This window comes from Urocitellus parryii, chromosome 3 (genome assembly GCF_045843805.1).
Source record: "Urocitellus parryii isolate mUroPar1 chromosome 3, mUroPar1.hap1, whole genome shotgun sequence".
In the NCBI taxonomy this organism is placed as follows: domain Eukaryota; kingdom Metazoa; phylum Chordata; class Mammalia; order Rodentia; family Sciuridae; genus Urocitellus; species Urocitellus parryii.
The window spans coordinates 47,232,029-47,253,237 of NC_135533.1; the positions used below are offsets into that span (position 1 = coordinate 47,232,029).

Here is a 21,209-nt window from a genome sequence, read left to right on the forward strand (position 1 = left end):
ACAGTAACTCAGAGGGAGAGCAAAGAGGACAGCCACAGGGTGCAACATTCTGTGAGGGGAGGTGTATTATCAGAAGTGCTTGAATGTGGAGTAGGGGATTTATTCTAAGAACTGCACCAGAGAAGATTTTTATGTGTGTATTTGCCATAACAGACAGCAATGGCTAATGAGAAGGACGATATACAAAGACATTTTCTCCTTCTCTTCTTCCAAACCAGACCTATAGAAACTAGCATGAATGAGCAGGCAAAACAAAAACGGTGAGAAAAATGAACTCAGCACTGTTTCCTCACAGCAGGTTTTTGGGTGGACTGGAGGGGCAAGATAAATCTTAAGAAATGTGTAAGTTCAATTGAAGCTAGCCTGAAACTGTTAATACCTACACGTATTATTTAATACTTCAAAGTGACAAAGAAAAGCTTGGTGTCTGTTAAGATGTCTTCAAGGGGGGTTGGAAATGAAATCCTGAAGTCCTAGAAGATAGTGCAAAAGGATAAAAATGAAGTTTGCTACTTATGCCCTGCCAAACTCAATAACTGGTTCAGTAACTGGTTACATAAATGAAATGAAGCAATAACAACTATAAGAGACTGATCTTAACAAAAAATGTGTCATAGTATAAGGAGAAGTTATGGGCAAGCTGTAAATCCACCACAAGAATGATAGTAATCATAATTATTTAAATGTCTTTCCAATCTGCCTCACTGCTGTTTCTCACTGGAGCTGAGGAGTACTTTCAGACAGCATCTGGAACCTTAATCCACCATATTTTTGTGTTTAATTATGAGGACCCACAGATTAGAACTTCCTTTACTCATGAATAAATTCTCAATGAATTTCTGTGTTGGGCCAATGTTTGTCTCTTCAGGCTTCATCTTCTTCTGCACCACCAGTATCAGTCTTAGAGAAATGTGACTTCTAGTGAATTTAATAAGGGGAAGCAATATGTCATAATTTTAAAGACGGAAATGAGAAAAGACAAAACGTGTGTAGTCTGAGTGTTTTCACTTTACTTCATTAAAAACAGACACACTTTTCGGTGTATCATGTAAAAATTGATTCTATCTCTAATCTATAAAGATAGTTGACCAAAGAATCATACTTCAAAAATAATTCTGATGTTAATAAATTAAAGTGAAAACGAATATGCTTTTTAGAAGCATCATTAGCTTCTTTAAGTTACATGTAGAATGTACTTAATCTCTTTCAAACACTTATCTCAGTATCTTGTCATTCTGATAAGTTTTCCATTTGTAGCTGCAACATTCTTTCAATAGTCAGGTAGATGATTACAATTCTGGCTAAGAATTTAAAGTTTCCAGAAATATGTACTGGAGACTGTATTTCCCATCATTTTCATGAGGTATAAGAATATTCTGTATTCATATCCATAAATATACTTCTCTAATGATGCAACTCATCAGTTTTTCTTGCCTTTTTATCTTAATGGTTTCAGAGAGTGGAAAGCAGATCCAATAAACTTCTAATAAAACAGCTCTATGGGACAAAGAATAGAGTTCAAAACTATGACAAAATCACAACAAATCTCCCCTCCCCTACTAATGGTTCCTCTTACATTCTTCATTTCCTTTTAGGTGGTATCATTAAGGGTACTGGCTAAAGCTGAAATTAATGAAATGTCTGGCAATGATCAAATGCTATTAAGGAGTGGCAACAGCACTTCTGTACCTCATTCACAGAGAATGGAAATTCCTTGGTTCACTGACACTATAAAATGACAACTTAAAAATCCATAAATAATATAGTTTTATCCATAACTGAAAAATACAATCTATCTGCATTCTCTCTCCTATATTAAAAAAATGAAAATGAAACCTTTCCAACTTAGATTGCCTTACCACCACTTTTCATAAATCAAACTTGTCCATCAACCCCAGTTTTACTGGATCCCAGGTCCTACATTCTAAGTCATTCACCAGCCTCACATACAGTTTCCACCTAATTGCTGGCAGGAAATCTGAACTACAGGAATGAAAGGCAATGGTTAGAAATCTTGATTAAGTTTATTGGAAATATGGACTAAATAAGGCACTTTAATTAGTATCAGACAGAAGAACGAATTGATCTCCAACAAAGCACAAACTGTTGAAGCAATAAAATTTAGGAAACGTGTCTGAAGCATAATTCCTGATGATGATGAATCTCTTTCCTGCTGTGCAAGATGATTTAGGGATGAAAATACCCACACTACTGAGAAGCTGCAGTTGGTCAGCAGTCAGGACATAACATTTCTAAGGTAAAATCGCCCCTGGGAAACAACTATCAATGCAAATCTTGTAATTCATTTTAAAAGTTGACTCTGTTCAAGGAAAAACACAAAAGCTATTTTTGTCAAATTTCCTTATTGAAAGAGAAATCAAAAAAAGACTACTGGGGCCTTGCTGTAATATTTTCTTTCTTGATAGCCAAGTATTTTAATACATTGTTTATGTAACATATTCCCTATTATCAGAATCTCTTTATGAATACATTATATGTATCGTAAAAATTTAATGTAGAACAGTCTATAAAAACTTTTATCATTTTTGAAAAATCAGTGTCAAAGTAGCTACTCAGATAAAAGCCAATTTATTTAATTGCACAAATATTTAAGTATAAATTAAATACAAGATTTTGTAGCAATTATGCTAAGCAAAAAAAAAAAAAAATAAGCCACATACAGGCTAAATATTGCATGATTCCATGTTTATAAAATATCCAGGAAAAGTACAATTATAGAGCTCAAAACTGGATGAGCGGTTTTCTGAAACTGTGAGTGGGTGCAGAAATAGACTGCCAATGGGCATGACAAATCTTCAAATTGTGTCTTAAACCCGAATTTGTGATGAGAGTTGCACCAAGTGGAAGATTTTATTTTATTTAACTTGCAAGGGATGAATTTTGTTAGATATATATTATATCTAAATAAAATGATTTAAAAGATTCTGTAGAATGAAATATGGTGTCATTCTACACCATGTTTCTTAGAGCTATTCCACTTCCTCAAAGTCTCATAGACAAGTAGGGTACATTTGATTAACTAATGTAAGTGCCACTGAAGAGCTTCACAAGTATACTAGTGTGCTTCCAGGGGTGACAAGGCCTCAACTCCCTCCTTCACTGGGCTGCTATGGTGAGACTTGGAGCATCATTTCCTTCAGCTAAGAAGCTTCTTCCATTGATTTCTTTTACTATATACATAGCATGTTTTGCTGATCAAAGGCTCCTTCCTGAATGAAAATGAAGTAGACTATCAACACATATGGGGGAGCTAAAGCAGAGCAGAGAAGGACTTTTATAGACATTTATAGCTGTAATTGCAACATAAGAAAGAAGAGAGCAAATGAAAAGCCAAACTTTCCCCCTGAAGACAGTGTAAACAAAATAAATAGATGAACAAATAAACTAGACCTAAAGGAAAAGAAGGATGTGAATAATGTAAAGTGAAAATTATTTAAAAAAAGAATATGGACATGAGAACCAATGAAATGAATGTTTACAAAATATCAAGAAAAATGAGCAAAACTTTAGCTTGATTGAGAAAAAAGAAAAATATAAACCATGCTCAGAAATTAAAGAAAGAATATTATGGCCAACTTAAAAACAAACAGAAAGGTTATAAATAAATACTGTAAAGAACTGTATGGCAGTAAATTAGCTAACCTAGGTAAATTGACAAATTCCAAGAAAGATGTAAAATACTGAAACTACCTGAAGAAGAAAGAAGACCTGAAAAATAAAGATAAAAAGACTGAATTAGTAATTTGAGAATTATTCACAAAGAAAAGCTCAGGCCCAGATAAAGTCATTGGTGAAGTCTATCAAACACTGAAAAAAAGAATAGAAATTCTTCATATTCTTCCAAAAAATAAAATAGAAAAAGAAGAGGGACTATATCCAAACTCATTCAACAAGGTCACTAATATCCTGATACAAAATAATAAATTTTTAAGATATATATTATATATAAATAGGATAATATGAACAATATATCTTATGACCACAGAAACAAAAATCCTCAACAAAGTTCCAGAAAAACTAAATCAGTAATGAAAATAATCATACGTTATAGCCAAGTAGAAATTATGCAAGGGATACAAAGTTGTTCTAATAACTGAAAATCATCTAATGTTATATGCCATTGTTAGAATAAAAACCAAAAATCATATGATTATCTCAACAGATGCAGAAAAAGCATTTGACAAAATCAAACACCCTTCATGATTGAAAGCATTCAACAAATCTGGAAGAGAAAATAAATTCCTCAGAATGATAAGGGTTTCTCTGAAAAACCTAAAGCTAGCATCATACTTAATTCTGAAAAATTATACCCTTCCTTCCTATGATCGGGAAGAAGACCTGGATGTCTTTCCTTTCTATATTTAACTGATTTTGTACTAGAGGACAATTAGGCAAGAAAATGAAATAACAAGCATCCATACTGGACAGAAGAAATGAAATATCTCTATATTCAGATGACATCCTCTTATATATAAAAAGGTCTGAAAAAATCCACTAAAGTTAAAATTAATAAACAAGCACAGCAAGACAACAGCATGCAATATCAATATATGAGCATCAATTGTACTTCTATATGTTTTAATGAATGATATAAAAATGAAATTAAGGAAACAATTCCAATTACCATAAATTTAAAAAGATTAAACTAGAAATACACATAACAAAAGAAATACAAAATTTGTAATTTAAAAATTATAAAACACTGTTAAAAAAATTTAATGTCTAAATGCATTCTCATGAGTCAAAGACTTATTACTAAGATGGCAATAATGTCCAAACTGTCCTATAGATTCAGTGCAATTTGTATCAGAATCTAAGTTGGGAAGCTTTGCAGACTCTTTGCAAAAATTGATACACTTATCCTCAAAATTTATATGAAATTTCAGAACAGACAAAAACATCTGGAAAAAGAACATAATCAAATGATTTGTACTCCTGATTTCCAAACTTACTATAAAGCAATGGTATTCAAAACAGTGTGGTAATGGCATAAAAGTAGACATATAAATCAACAGAATAACATTCAGAGTCCAGAATAAATTCATGTATTATGAGTCAATTAATTTTCAAAAGGGGTAAAATAAAATTTAATGAGAAAGGAAAAGTTTCTTCAATAAAAGTTTCTGAGACAATTGAATAGTCACATGCAAAAGAAACAAGTTGGACCTTTATACTATATGCACTTATGCACAAAAAACAAACTTAAAATGGGTCAGTTGCCTAAATGTAAGGGTCAAAATTACAAAAATCTTAGGAAAAAGTCTAGAATCTAGAATATATAAGAACTCTTAGAACTTGACAACCAGAAGACAAGCAGCTTAATTTAAATAAGCATCAAAGGACTTGAAGAGACATTTCTCCAAAGACCATATACAAATGACTAATAAAGCACATGAAAAGACATTCTACATCATTAGTTATTAAATAAATGAAAATAACACAAATACCATTTTACATCTACTAGCAAGGGTATAATAGAGAGGGAAGAAGGGAGTGGGAAGGAGAGAGAGACAGAAGTACTGCGGAAAATGTAGAGAAACTAAAACCCTAATACACTGCTGGCAAGAATGTAAATCATGTCACCATTGTGAAAAACAATCTGGCAGTACCTCAAAAACATAGAATTCAACATAGAATCACCATATGTCCCAGCAATTCTGCACCCAAGTATGTAAACCAAATATTAAAAATGGGGACTTGGTTACTTGAATATCCATGTTAATTATAGCACTTTTTTTTTTCACAGTAGCCAAAAAGTAGAAATGGTCCAAGCATCCATCAGCCAAAATGAACTGATAAGCAAGGTGTGAGTGAGGGGATGTATACAAACAACAGAATATTGTTCAGTTATCAATATGACTGAAGTCCCTACACCTGCTACAACAGGTACACTATGCTACATGAAAGAAGCCAGTCAGCTCAAACATTAAAAAGTGATGAGCCAGAGATGATCTATTTCTTACTGGGTCATCTAAAGGGAAGTTGTGTATACTCAGGAATTGGTTTTTCAGTTGAGCTTCTTAATGTCACAGATCCAGCTCTGCAAAGAAGGGAGGAGACTGCAGACAGAGGAGGAGCAAGTGCTGTGACAGGAAGGGGCTGGCAGGTGTTTGAGGGGTTGTATGAAATCCAGGGCACACCAAGGGCAGTGGACCATGGGAACAGAGGGAGAAAAAAGGTGCCAGAGGTAATAAGAGACAGAGGCAGACATGTAGGGCTTTGTATGGCAGGGTAAGAAGTGTCAACCTGCTTCTCCTCAACACCATAATGCTCTGTGCACATCTCTCCTGCTATGCTCTATTCTGCTAGACTGCCCTCTCTAAAGAAATGCACATTTCTGGTTCATTGGTTCATTCTTCATCTTCAGTGACTAACCAATGCTAGTTAGGACCTCAGCAAAGGATTTCTGGAAACACAGCCTACATACCAATGTCAAGAAAAGAGAAAACCCTCTCTGAAAACGTAAGCTACTTTAAATAAAGATCAAATGGAAGAAAAACAATGTTTTCGAGAAAGACAATGTTCAAAGGAGGGACAAGCTAGGGTCAACTGAATCCCTCAAGCTATACTGGTTGTTTCTCACAGAGACTATGGTGTTTCCCAAGTTTGAATCCGTTGAAGAGAACATTTTCCATATTTAATTAAACTCATGCCCAGAATTTGAAACATTAAACTGTCAGCAAAAACAGCTTTATTGTTTCTGATTATTGTATAGCAGTCATTAATTAGTTCTCTAACTCAAGTTTACTCACAGAAATATTTTAAGTCATTGTGCAGCACTCCAGTATCAGAATCTACCTTTATCTCACCACAAAACCATTAACATAAAAAGAGTGAAGTTATAGAGTGCATCCCAGTAATTCAAACAGGATTATGCACTACCTTTTAAGGAACACGTGGCAACACTCATGCTTTCCTTATAAATGACTTACAAACATTTTACTGCATAATGATTAGCTTCACACCTGCATGTTGAACTCTGTTTGTACTACACAGGGATTCTGCCACAGTCCTAATTAGAGCATCATTATCCAGAAAAGCGCATAGCGATTTCTAACACAGGTGAGACAAAGCTAGTCAAATAGCAGTTTCGAAGTGAAATACCCTACAGTTTTGCAGATAAATAAAGCACGTTTCTTTGGAAGAAATTTTTTTTTTTTTTTTTTAACTAGCTTACTGTGGCCTTGAGGCTTCTGCCTGGTCTGTCTGCAGTTTTTCTCCTCCTTCCACCTCCATTGTGCAGTAAACAATTCGATTTGGAGCAACTGATTTCAAACCTTGCACTTCCATTATGACAATCTAAAGAAAAAAAATGATTTAAAAATAATATGTCAAGTTGATAGTATTCAGCAACTCACAAAAATAGCAACATAAACTGCAATTACAAAGACCCATTGAAAAATCTGATAACATTGCTAGGATTTTGCCTTCTTTATAATATACCTCTATTTATCCAAGGTATAGTAAATGACTATTTTGAGGCAGTTTGGTTTCTGAAGAAATAACTCATTATTGCTCTTAAATAAAAGTAAGGTTAAAGATCCTAAGAATTAGTCTCAGCAAGGTAAGTGAACTTTCAACTCAGATCTTAACAAATTAGAGCAAGTTTGAATGAAGTAGGGCAAGCACAAATAAAAATTCAATGAAAATAAGAGGAGTACATGCTGTGCTCCACAGAGAGTGACATGGGGCATTTATTATCAGAGACATGGTCAGGTGATACCAATTAATTGATATCAACACATGACTGAACTTTTATATACTCACATTTTTTAAATGACTATTATGATTCATAAAATAATTTTATCTATGGCTGCTGTATTTCACATTATCAAAATATAATAGAAACTATAATTTGCCCCTGAACATTTTAATATTAGCCTGATGAAGAAAAAAAATTTTTCAGTCCATTAAAGGGATGTACAAATTTAATGCAGAACACTGGAAAATCATGGGAAAACTAATATTCCTTTTATATCTATAACTCTTGGGTGAAAGGGAAACATTTTTTAAATTGAGTTTTTTGTTTGCTTAAAAGGCTATCAATCCTATAATACCATAACTCAACATTCTTATTGGATGTAGACATAAAATATGAATATTATTTTCTACAGTTTTTTCAATCAAAATTTGCATTATGAACTTTTATAAATTCTTAAAACAATTTATAAAATCAATTCAAAGGCATTTTATCTATGTGAATGAATTTCATTATTGATTGCATGTTATGTTTATACAAATAACAGTATTCACACAACATAGCAATCAAAATATATACCCAAAACATCATTGCTATCACTTATTAATCATTTAATATATAACTACAGACCTAATTTCATAGAACTGTGATATGAACCTTTATACAAACAATTTCAAAGAAATTGTATAAATAAACTGCTTTCTAGCTCTAGAAAAAGAAGAAGGGTTATGTTTGTAAATACAAATGCGTATTTTGTTTTGTTTTTATTAAAACCTGGAAAACTGATCACTAAAATAAGAAAGATCAAACTCAGAAAGGCCTCCTTCCTCAATCAGGGTTCTGTAATTTTGTCACACTGAAATGTATAGTAATATATTAATAAAAATAAGGACTGAGTGAAAATAGACTAAGAATTATTGAAGAATTGATGGAGAATAATATCATCTTTCACAGATGCTATAATATTCATGGAAATTGAGATAAAGTACTAAATCCTGATTTTAAAAAATAGTTGTTTTTTTTTTTCCTTTTGTGAGGGATACCGGGAATCAAATTCATGGCCTCATGCAAGGCACTCTACCACTGAGCTACACTCCAATCCCCCCAAGTTAGGTATTTCTAATAATTCAAGTGTCTAATTAGTAACACTGAAATTGGGTACTTTTAGTAAAACTAATCAGATATTGAGACAAACGAAACATATAACAATGCTGATTAAAAACCAACTACATTTGGACTTCATGACTCCACTTTTTAAAATCAATGACAAATTTTTTCATGATCACTTAATACTTGTGTCCCACAAGTCTAGAAATGCTAACAGCATTGGTTCATGTTTTGGATTACTGTTCACACACTGCAACTTCTTCTGTATTTTATTTAATAGAGTGTGGGTAAGAAGAAAGGAGACATCTGCTTGGTGTTATTTCTATCCCCTCTAATACAAGATACTGTAAAAAACATCCAAAAACACAAAACAAACAGCATTCCAGCCCTCAAAACAATACCCCATCTCTGCCAGGAAGGTTTTATCCTGCAAAATTGCCACTTTCTAAAGATGTAAGTTCTGTGATGAATTTATACATTTAAATACAACATAACAACTTAGATCTTCCAAGAGTAGGGAAACAAAGCTAGTCTCTCAATCACTAGTGATAAAGACAGCCAAGAATACCATGGACCATCAACTAACACAATTTTCTATTTCAACCAATTCCCGAAAAAACTTGATAATGGAACTTCAGAAAATAAAATTGATCTATGGTGTATCTTCTCAATCTCTCTGTGGCTGATGTAATAAGGATATAACAGACAAAGCTATCGGTCTTAGAAGCAAAAAGAAGGAAGGCACTAGTTAACAGGCTTCTGAGCAATATATCGACCAAGGAGTTATGTGACAATAAATTAAGCATGTGTATTTCGTGAGATAGTGATGCTGGCAGTATGGCAAAATCAGGGACCATATATCACACATACAGAGGAAGGGCTGCTAGTCTAATGTCAATGAAGAAACTCAATATGAAAACCATGATATATGTATATATATATATATATATATATATATATATATATATCTCCAGTACAACTTATGGACACATAACTTCATAGATGAATGTTTGCTTCTCTAGTTTTACTTCAGTATTTAATTTTAACATATCAATGCATGGTTTAGTTTTCTGAGAATTAGCTTCTGCTTTGCTGTATTATTCTTTCTAAAGACTTCATGAATGGAAACATAAACCTGTATGTTAGATGCTTTTTGAATACCATAAAAATCTTAATTCAATAAATATTTATTGACTGAAATGTATGCCCAGTACTGGTTAGGTGCTTTTGATATCTCAGAAAAAAACAACAAAGAAAAATATGTATTTTTCTTGAAGGTCATACTGGAGAAGGGAAAACCAGATAATAAGCGTAGTATATAAGTGAACTATGTGTTAGGCAATAAATGCTGTGGCAAAAATTGAGCTTGGTGAGAGAATGGAGAGATGGGCAGTAATTCTACAGAGAAGGTGAAATGTGAGCAAAGTTTTTCAAATGTTCACTTTAATTCCTTATACATTATTCCTAGGATCCTTATTCAATTCTTTTAAAAAGACTCCTCCACTGAAGCAGTTTGAAGCCTGGCTAATGAAATGTGAGAGCTTTAAATTGGATTAAATGCTTGCCTGTCTGAGTTTTCATTGCTGAAATCTGGGGTCTGAGGAACAAGGCACCATGGGCTTGCCTTATGTCTTAGGCTCTTCAAACTAGAAGACCAGCCAGTTATTCTCTCAGGTATTGTAGGGATATGTACTGGAGAATTGTCACTTAACATAATTTCATTTTGTTTGTAGACATGAAACTCCTAGATAAAATACTATGAATACCTGAGAATGGATTTCTTTATGCTAAGGTAGCAAAATATCTGCCTAAGACAGACACAATAATAGAGGCTGTCAAAACACTTTTATAAATATGCAAGTTTCTCAGACCACACAGATTCAAGTTTTAGCTTTATTCTTCTAACATCATTATATTATAAACTGAGCTGCTCCCTTTAACATACTGACAATAAGCTACAGAATAACAATTCATAGTTGCATTTACACACTAATTCATAGTCTAATTTTATTTTCATGAGAGAAAAGAGAATGCCTAATTATTTATAATTGTTGAAGACTTTTAAACAATGAGAAAATGTGCTGAATTGGTTTGTTGTGTTGTGAATGCTTAAATATGTAGATAATAGATTTATACATCATAAAATTTGCTCTACAAATTAATTTTTCCATTAATTTGTATGCTGAATTCTTATTAAAATGTAACATTGTAATTAAGTTATTGATTTTTTGGTGTAAAATTTTAAAAAATAAAGCATTAGCATCTTTTGAGTCAGCAAGATTTGTGACAGGAAATGATGAGGTAATTCTTCTTGTAATATACTATGTAGTTTCAAATTAAAAACCCTTACGTTATGAGAGGAAAGAGACTGAGAAGAAATTCAGTAGGAAGGCCACTTGGCAGAGTCATTAAGTGAACCAGAATGAAGTTTTGAGTTCAAAGAAAGCCACACATTTCTACTCTGACACTAGGCTTAATTCATTAATACACAAAGTCTGGAAGTTAAAAAAGTGAGTAGGCAATTGTTTTTTTTTTTTTTTTTTTTCTCAAGCTTGAAGTTGGAAAAAATGGAAGAAAAAGAACAACTGTAGACATTTGCTTTTTCTGCCATTGACTAAGCAGATTTAATTATCAACTAGAAATCAAAGACACTACCTCCTAAGACTGTATGTACTTTTTCAATCAGCAAATGCAAATAATAGCATTGGGGACCAGTGGAGAGAGAATGTGACAATATAAGGAAAGAGCTTAGGAGCTTTATAAGCATCAATAAGAATTTTGAAAGAGCTACAAATTTAAGCTAGACATTGCTAGTATTTACTTATTGAACAGAAATTATGGGGAGAAAAAAAGCTGGGGTTTAAGACAAATGATTTAATACTACTCATTAGTATGATATAAACTTTTACTTTGTACTTCATGTAAGTTCTTTCTTTTAGGTATTAAGGATTCTTGTATTATGTGTGTATGTTGAGGTATATAAACCTGTATTCATATACCTAGTCATATATATAATCATATACCTAGATTAGCAAGAAGAAATGTAATCATGAAAAGTATCAATAGGCAGCTGTATCAAGAATTATCAGTGTCTTTCGTTTTCAGGGATTTGTTTAAAAAGGATGAAACTCTAATGTTTTAGGGAACACAATTTTAAATGCATGTCATTTGTTCTTGTTCTCCATAATATTTACTGTGCCTATAATGAAACTGGAAATCCTAGAAATGAATTTTGTATTTCTTATCATATATAATACTGAATATTGTATTATGTTTTACTTGATTTGATTCTAGAAAGATGATTCCATAAGTGAAGTACATTAAAAACAAAGTTAATCTCAACTTGACTTTTAAATCAGATTTCCACCCAAGTGTGTTTTGGTACATACTATATCAATGAACTGACACTACTTTAACTGGCAAAAAATTGTGCCTCAAAAATTTTTATTATTTAAATCCTAATACTGCTGTTAAGGTTTTGTTGTTGTTGTTGTTGTTTGTTTGGTATGGGGGATTAAACCCAGTGGGGTTTAACCACTGAGCCATTTCTCCAGCCCTTTTAATTTTTTTCTTTTGAGACAGAGCCTTGCTAAGTCGCTGAGGCTGGCTTTGAACTTGCAATCATCCTGCCTCAGCCTCTCGAGCTGCTGGAATTACATGAACAGGCCAGTGCACTCAGCTGCTGTTATGTTCAAAGGATAATTTCCATTCATTTGTGTTCATAACCTGTTTTTCAAGCTACTGAGGAGTGATTTAACATCTCAAAACATACAACACTGCTTTAAATTCTAAACATTACTGCACAGGTCACAGAATTTACTGTGCAGCCTCATTTATGCAACTAGCTGTGACAAAGCCACTTACCTCTAAGGTGAATGACAGTACCACATCAGACTTTGACAACTGAATCTCATTTTCATCTCCTAGGTCCAAAAATGCAGAATTCTGTGAACGTTTTAATTTCTGTAATTTGAATTCTGGGCCACCTTTTGAAACTGGAAGGCTTTCCAAATTGGCCATTAGCAAATTCACTGAAGATCGTAACTCTTCTATGTACATATTCTCCATTTCTTTTGCTATAAATTTGGGGAATCTTCTTTCCTTAAAAATAATTTAAAAATAAAATTGTTAAAAGAGTCATATTTCAATTTTATTATAAAAAATTATATGATGCCTGCAATCCACTCTCTTAGAATTATAACACTCTTCTTAAAATGTTTCTGCCGTATATTATCTGCCCTATAATATCTGTAGATATTAGTCTACAGATTTTAAAAATCTCAGGCTTTGGTAATTTTGATTATATTTCAGGATACTTTACATATCTTGTTGCTGCTCACAGTAGTACAAAATGAAAAACATTTGTGTGTGTCTGTGTGAATACACAAATATATATTTTTCTGTTAAATTTATTTTTGATAAAATTTGTATATGGGACTAACAAACTCTGGAAACAGGCTTGTAATATGTCTTAGTGTATAGATGAATCTTAATGAACTATGTCTATTTTTGAAATGCTTATAGTAATGAGTCTATAAGAAAATATTAAAAATACACTGCTTTGCTAGTTAGAAAACAAACATTTTAGCAATGCATTTAATTACTATACATGTGCATTTTTATACATAATCATTCAAATTAAAACTCCTATCGTTAATGAATAATATGCACATATTTCTTAATTGATTAATTTTCACATTGCACATATGTGCCAAGATTCCTTATGGCCATGCTTCAGTTTTTTTTTTTTTTTTTTTTTTTTGTATAGACAAATTTAAAGCAAAATGCCAACTTATAAAAAAACCCATCAAGTGAAAAAGAGGTTGACGATATCCACTTGGAAAATTCTGTTTTAGCTGAAGTACATAGGCATCATCATACAATTCTGTTATCTCTGCAATCAGATTTGTTTCTTTTACTTGATTAAAAGAACATTTCAAATATTGATATTTAGGTAGTGCCAAATTGACCTTAGAGAACACCATACTGATTTATATTCCCCCAAACAGCAAATAAGAGTACTTTTCCCCTCAGACTTCTACCTCTCCTTTCATCTTTGCCAACCTGACACTTGGCTTCCCTCTGTTAAAAGTAGGGAGGACAGAGTTTTACCATGCCAAGTTCAGTGTGATGTGCTCTTCACTGCCCTAAACTGCCTTGGGGATAGGAGCTCAAAGACTGCCTAATGCTCCAGAAAATCACCACCTTCATTGCAGTTTCCCTCAGCACCATCAAAACCTAAGAAACCTGCATTTCCAGCATGACTGGAACAGGTCCAGAGGGCTCTCGTCCACCTGTGCCTAGTCCCTGACTAGCTTGCACCAGGTCCTTCCTGAAATGGAAAGGGACATCTGGCACCACTTTTGGAATTAGTCCCAGAGCCTCAGGCCACCTGTTTTCCTTTCCCCCAATATAACCTTCATATATTCCTTTAAAAATCATTTACACACAGTCCATACTAAAATTGCATACTTTCACAGAGAGATTAAATATCTTCATTAATAATTAACTTTACCAAAGAAGATTTTTAAATATCTTTTTAATACTCCTCTGGAGTTGGAAGCAACACTCCTACACAGTAAGTTTGCATCCTCAGGAAAAAAAAAAAAAAAAACATAATTACCCAGTACCTCTGTTTCCTTTGGAAATGCAAAGTTGTTGTGGAATGGTTTTTCAATAGAGACAAAGAAGAAAAATAAAATAAGCAATAAACACAGACTTTTAATTTTTGAACTAATATCGAAAGTTGTCTGGAAAAGCATCCAAAACTCAGAAATAAAACAGGAAAATGAAAGGGCATTTCCCTTTAATGTCACACTGGGCAAAGCCTTTCCAATGGTCACAGCATGAAATGTATTTAATTTAACTTGCTGTTTATTGCTGATTAAAGTTCCAGACAGAGAAGTTACATATTATCTTGTAGAATTTTGTCTAGGAAAGAAGCAAATGTTTGTCTGGTGAGTAAAATAACCCAATAGCTACAATTTAAATCTGTGTTAGAAATTAAAAACTTTTGTGTCTAATCCATGGGTTTTAAGAATGGGCCCTGCTTCCACAAATACCTAGTTTCTCAAATGCTCTTTGGACTAGTTTTAATGTGTAGCTGGCTTACTCATTGATTATACATGAAATAATTTTTTTTGTTCATTTTATATTTGAATGAAAGTCATAACTTTCCATTGAAAATCATAACAAAATAAAAGGCAAATATATCACATATTTGAAAGTCCTGAGAATGTACTAATTTTTTTTTTCAATTTCCATGGTGTTATTTTAAGGAAAATCTAGCATTAGCACATGAAAAACAAACTATTAGCATTAGCTAAAAACACCTCACTCAGTCTGTGAAAGAGGAGACTGGCAGGCATCAACCAAATTGACAGCTCTATCAGTATTTTTAAGCTTTGGGGGGGAAACAGACTACACTAGAATTTTATTTTTTCTCTGAAAATACTCTCTCAACTCTCAAAGCTTTCAGGTTTATTGACAACATTTTATTAACTTTAGCTTGCTTATGTTGCCCCCTATTTGGAAACAACAAAATCAATTGTATTTTAAGGCTTCAGTCTGTGGATGGGTAGAGTTGGAGAATATTATGCTAAGTGAAATAAGGCAATTCCAAAAAACCAAAGGCTGAATGCTTTCTCTGTTATGTGGATGCTAATTCACAGTAAGGGGGGATGGCACTAGGGAAGAAGAGAATGACTTTAGATTAGTAGAGGGGAGTGAAGGAGGGGATGGGGTATGAGAATATGGAGTAGAATGAAACAGATATTATTAGCTTGTATACATATATGACTTGTGTACATATATGCATTACCAATGTGATTCTACATGTACAATCAGAAAAATGAGAAATTATACCCCATTAATGTATAATATGTCAAAGTGCTTAAATGCATTCCACTGTCATGTATAACTAATTAGAACAATTTTTTTTAAATTACTAAAAATATCAATTGTACTTCAGACCAATATACATGTTAAATTTGATCTTTTCAAATTAGAATGAAAGTGTACTATGAATTAAAATGCATTCTGGGGTCATATATAACAAATTAGAATAAAATGAAAAGAAAAAAATTAGAATAGAAAAAGACACAGGGTTAATTTCTAATTGTTCTATCCTGTATACCATGGTTTAAATATTTGAATTTAGTTCCCTGTACAGCATGACACCCTAGTGGCCCTAGCACATGGTATACATTAAAATAACAATAGTTGCTTCAATAAAAAAATTCCTATTATTCAATCTTAGTCACTTTTCCTTAAATGTGCTTTACCTTCCACCAGATGATGTCTGGGGTTGGTACCACTAGAATAGTCTCTCCAAGCTGATCTCAGCTCTGTTTTCCATGCCTATGCAGGTTGTATATCCCAAATCCAAAAACATGAACTCTAAAATGCCCCAACATCTGAAACATTTGAGCCCTGACAAGATGCCACGAGTGGAAAATACCACACCTGACCTCGTATGATGAGCCCCAGTCACAACATAGGTGCAGTAGAGTACTGTATAAAAATTACTTTCAGACTATGTGCTTAAGGTTTATATGAGCATAAATAAATTTCATGCTTAAACTTGGGTCCCATCCCCCAAACTTCTCATTACACATTTGCAAATATTCCAAAATCTTGAAAAAATCCAATATATGAAACTTTTGGTATTGAGAATGTTGTACAAGGGATACTCAATGTATCTTAACTTTAGGCTTTAAACTAGGTGGCATCAAGTAAACTACTGGTTATAGAGTTGATCTAGTCACAACTAAAACACTTTTTTTGGCGGGGGAGTGTGTGTGTGTGTGTGCGCGTGTGTGCGTGTGTGAGTTGTTATTTTGTTTTTTAACAAATTAGAGCAGATTCCCAGGTATTCTTACCATACTGTTATACTCTCTTCCTTTCAACTCAACTATTTAGTGGGAGAAAAGGGGGAGAGTACTAAAAATAATTCAGGAATTCTGCATACCCCTGGCTTTCTATTGACAATATCCAACCCCTTGCAGATTCAGTCATTTCAGTCAGTCAATAGATATTCACAGGGTGACTGCTATGTGTTCTGCTTTAGGCCTTTGAGATGTAACCATGAAGGTAAAGGAAAAATAATTCCTACCACAGAGACCATATTTTCTGTGAGGAGACAGATATAATAAGAAATCATTTTATGTTGTAGAAAGTGGCATGGGAAAGTCAGGAAGGGGATAGGGGTGAGTGATGAGAAGGGACTGCAACTCTAAGGACAGTGGTCAAGAAAGGTTTCAAAGAGGTCATGACCTCTGAGCATAAAGGCAGATGAGGAAGTGACCATTAACTTTATGAATCAGTTTTGGCTATGGTACCCAGTTCTCTTGTCAAGTATTGATCTAAATGTTTCTGTACAGCTTTGTATATATATATATGTATGTATGTATGTATTTAATTGTGACTGACACAGTCTACTCTGAGTATATCCGATTGTCCTCCAACATGTGTGTGGGCCTCAATCCATTGATGATCTCAAGAGCAATGACTAAACATTCCTGAAAAAAGCAGCAATTCTGCCCCAGGACTGCAATGTGGAAACCCTGCCTGGATTTCCCTTCTGCTGGTTGGTCCTTCAGATTTTAGATTCAAGACTGCAGTATCATATGTTACCTAACTTTCTGACCCGTCAGTATACCCTGTGGATTATGGACTAGCCAGTTCCTACATCCACATGGGAAGATTCCTTGAAATCAGTCCATCTCTATCTCTCTCTCTAAATATGTGTGTATATATGTGATAGTTATCTATTGTATCTCACTATATATTATTTATTCCTATCAATCTATCTACCTGATCCCATCTTGGTTGTTTTTCCAAGGAATAAGCCATGTGAATGCCAGTAATGATAAATATAAGGAGGGGGAACAGTGCCAGCAAAGACCTGTAGCTGGAGTGTATTGAGCACGTAGGGGCAACTTAGTGGGGATAAGGTAACTAACCAATCATATTGAACTCTGCAGACCCTTATAGAAACTTTTTATTTTACTCTCAGTGACATGGGAACATCACAAGATTTTATGCAGAGTTAATGCTGCTATGTTATTGGGGCAAGGGGGTGGAAGCTGAGAGACTAAGTTAAAGGACAGAACAATTATCCAGGTGACAGGCAATGATGATGATATGATACCACAGTGGAAGTGTGGGGGTGGATAATGACAATGGTCCTATTCTGGAAATACTTCAAAGGGAGGCAAAATAATTTCTGGGTAAATTTTGCATGAGTATGAGAGGAAGAAAGAATTCAAATACGATTCTAGTGTTGTTGCTCAGGTAACTGGAAAGATAGTAGTACCAAGATCTGCCCTGCCCTGACCATACTAAAAATTTTGACTACTCAGTCCCCTCCCTATACCTCTCATCCCACCAATCAATTTTCTAAGTAGCAATGACCACCTGCCACAATTTAGTGACATGGCATGCCTATTGCTCATCCTGCAGCTTTCCCAAATAAAATGCAAGATCCAGCTGGACATGCAATAATAGTTTTGTCTTGTTTTATCCCAAGTCAACTATATTTGTCTGGATGTGTCCCAAGCACCTAAGACAGTCTCTGCCTATACTAGTTAATGATCAATAAATATTATTCAATGAACTTACAGATAGAAAAAATGAGGTTCAAAATTACTAAATAGTTTGCCCAGGGTTACTTATCTAGGATGTAGTAAGCATGGGGTTAGCCATGCTTCTTTCCAGGCATGTCTATATTTTTCAAACTTCTTCCTAATTATCCCTTTGCTGAAAAACTAAAGTCTACATTGATACCCCTTGAAAAAGATTTAGGTCATGAGGTTCTACTGCTGTTACATTGTGTTGTTTTGTGAAGTGTGGAGGGGGGTGTTGCTGACTGCCACTGTTAACTATTAATAAACCATGCTCTGGACTCACCAGACTGAAGAGACAGCTGGAGTGGGTAATGGAGTATGCCCAGACTTTGGAGTCAGGGCCAGGGTTCAAGGCCTACTTCTGTCTCTTGTTAGTTGTGTAATCTTGGTGAAATGAGTAATATTCCCTAAGCCTCCATCTCCTCCTTGTCTATAAAACTCATGATATCATCTGTCCTTGTGAATTCACAGGATTATCAAAGAGATATAATGCAACCAGGTTAGTAAATTGTAACTCACCTTATAAATATTTTATTAAAACAGCTTCAATTTGGTAAAACTGAAATAGAGAGCAATTAAATTTGCTCAGTTTGATATGTCATTATCTCCACTGAAAGACATATAAGGATATCTAAAATACTTCATTTAGATAATATATATTTCAGGTAGTTGGAATCAAGGAATATGCGTGTAGGACAGGAAAATTAATCCACTGATTCATAATAAAAATTGTTTAGATTATTAAGGTTGATTTTTTCTAAAAACCCTAAGTATTAAAAAAGAAACTCTTGTTTTTCTTTTTAAAATTTCTTTTCTCAGAAACACAGTGATTACACAAATAAAATAGAATATCATATAGAAAACATTTAATCTGTCAGACTCTGTGTCAGATATTTCAAATTACATTTTTACTCATTTAGTTATTCCATCTTAATATTAGTTGGCATCATTATCTCCTAAGCACTGTGCTAGATATTTCAGAATATATAATTTTACAAGAGAATTTTTCCTCCTGATAATATTCTGTATAGTACAATATTAGAAGTTTCCTAGATCTAGCAGTTAGTGAAATTCAGGCTTTAATTCTAGGAAAATTTACACATTACCACTGAATTTAAACATTTAACTATTAAACAAGGATCTAAAATGAAGAGTATGCTTCATTTAGATAATATACATTCAGGTAGTTGGAATTAAGGAGTATGCATGTCGAAGAGAAAATGATTCATTATTCTGGATACCTTTACTCATATGGAGTATACTTTCAGGTCACAGAAATCTAGATAAGGAAAAAAAATGTGGTGCAATATGTCAACATGAATAATCTACCTTTGCCATTTTCTCTGCCAATTGCAGTCGACCATCGAGTTCCCTTCTGATCTGGGCTGCTTGTTCATCTGCATTATCCAGCTTAAAAATAAAACAGAAATTATACATTTGTGATTATTTAATGACAGTGACATAGGACTAAAGCAAAGACTAAGTGACCCAACAATGTTTGATAAATTCTCTTGGCTACTTATTGAGAATACAGAATATTGTTCAATTGCATTGGTAGTTCAGTTAAATTATCTTTTCATTGGGTTTTGTTAACAAAAAAAGGTACCTCTAGGACTCAGTAGGTCAGTTTACTAAGAAATCTGATTACAGTAATTCTTTGGTCAATGTGTTTACAACTCTAAGCCAAGAAGCCCCCTTTCCCCTTGAGGTTATATTAAGTTATCATTAAGTTGATTCAGGCCATTCTTTTCTCTTCATGTTAAGACAGTCCTAAATAAATTAGAAACAAAATAGAACTAAATAAACGAATCTCGTTTTTCTATTTCAAATTCCCATGAGGCATTTCTAGATGATGATATATGGAATAATGTCACACTTCTTTGTGCTTTTAAAACTATCCCTCATTTTTATAATAGATGTGTATTAAGGCTCAACTATTAAAGTAGTATTCGCTTGATTGACATAATTTTCTACCAGTTAAGTCTTCATAGACTCTTCATTCTAGTACCAATAGATCTGCAGTGCCAAGAAATGTTTCTATTTTTACAGACAGGGGCTACATTAGAATTCCATTTTCTTGTTCTAAATCTGATTGAAAACAAGAAAAGCATACTATCATTTTCCAGAAATTCTCATTTATATAAAAAATTATTTTTATTTCTCCAGTAAAATAATCCTTACAATTTCTATAACTTTTAACTTTCCTCATGATTCTTTTTCTACCACTTATTCAATCTTCCTTTCATTATAAAAATGATAATTAAGGCTATTAAAAGTTAAATTTCTTTTGACTTTAATTCATTCCCCTTTCATCCTCAAAAAGCGTGGACCACGTAACTGGAGAGTTCCATCAGAAGACTGAATTAGTACTGAGTGCAATAGAGCTAATCCTTTTGTCCCTTTTCTGAAGAACTACAAATTGACCTAGTTGCCTTAAGGAAAAAAAAAAGAAAGAAAAAAACAACCTGGAAAAAGATGCATAGAAGAGAACCAAATTAATAAAATGGTGGTTTTAGAAATTAAATGAAGAATCAAGAAAAGAAGAAAAGGGGAAGACACTGCAGTATGACACTAAAAGTCTAGAGGTGACAGGACATACTTTGGGGGGTTGGAAATGGCTTCTTAGAACAGGCTTGGGAGAAGACGAGGCGGGAGAGAGGCCAGAAGATGGTGCTTCACACACCAATCGGGGACTTGGAGTTGTTGGTTCCAATGGCGAGGGGGCTTCACTGAGAGGTTTCACACAGGGAAATGAC

At 33.6% G+C, this 21,209-nt stretch overlaps 1 protein-coding gene across 4 annotated transcripts in view; it reads right to left on the reverse strand.

The window, feature by feature from the left end:
- Cadps2 (calcium dependent secretion activator 2) overlaps positions 1–21,209 on the reverse strand; it is a 512,216-nt gene that overhangs the window by 281,357 nt on the left and 209,650 nt on the right. For all 4 annotated transcript variants that reach the window (XM_026388720.2, XM_026388719.2, XM_026388718.2 and 1 more), the window contains exons 4-6: positions 19,783–19,863; positions 12,692–12,928; positions 7,199–7,320 (exon numbers count right to left, since the gene is read on the reverse strand). In XM_026388720.2, coding sequence (XP_026244505.1) covers positions 7,199–7,320; positions 12,692–12,928; positions 19,783–19,863 — 440 coding nt within the window. The remainder of the gene's footprint in view (positions 1–7,198; positions 7,321–12,691; positions 12,929–19,782; positions 19,864–21,209) is intronic.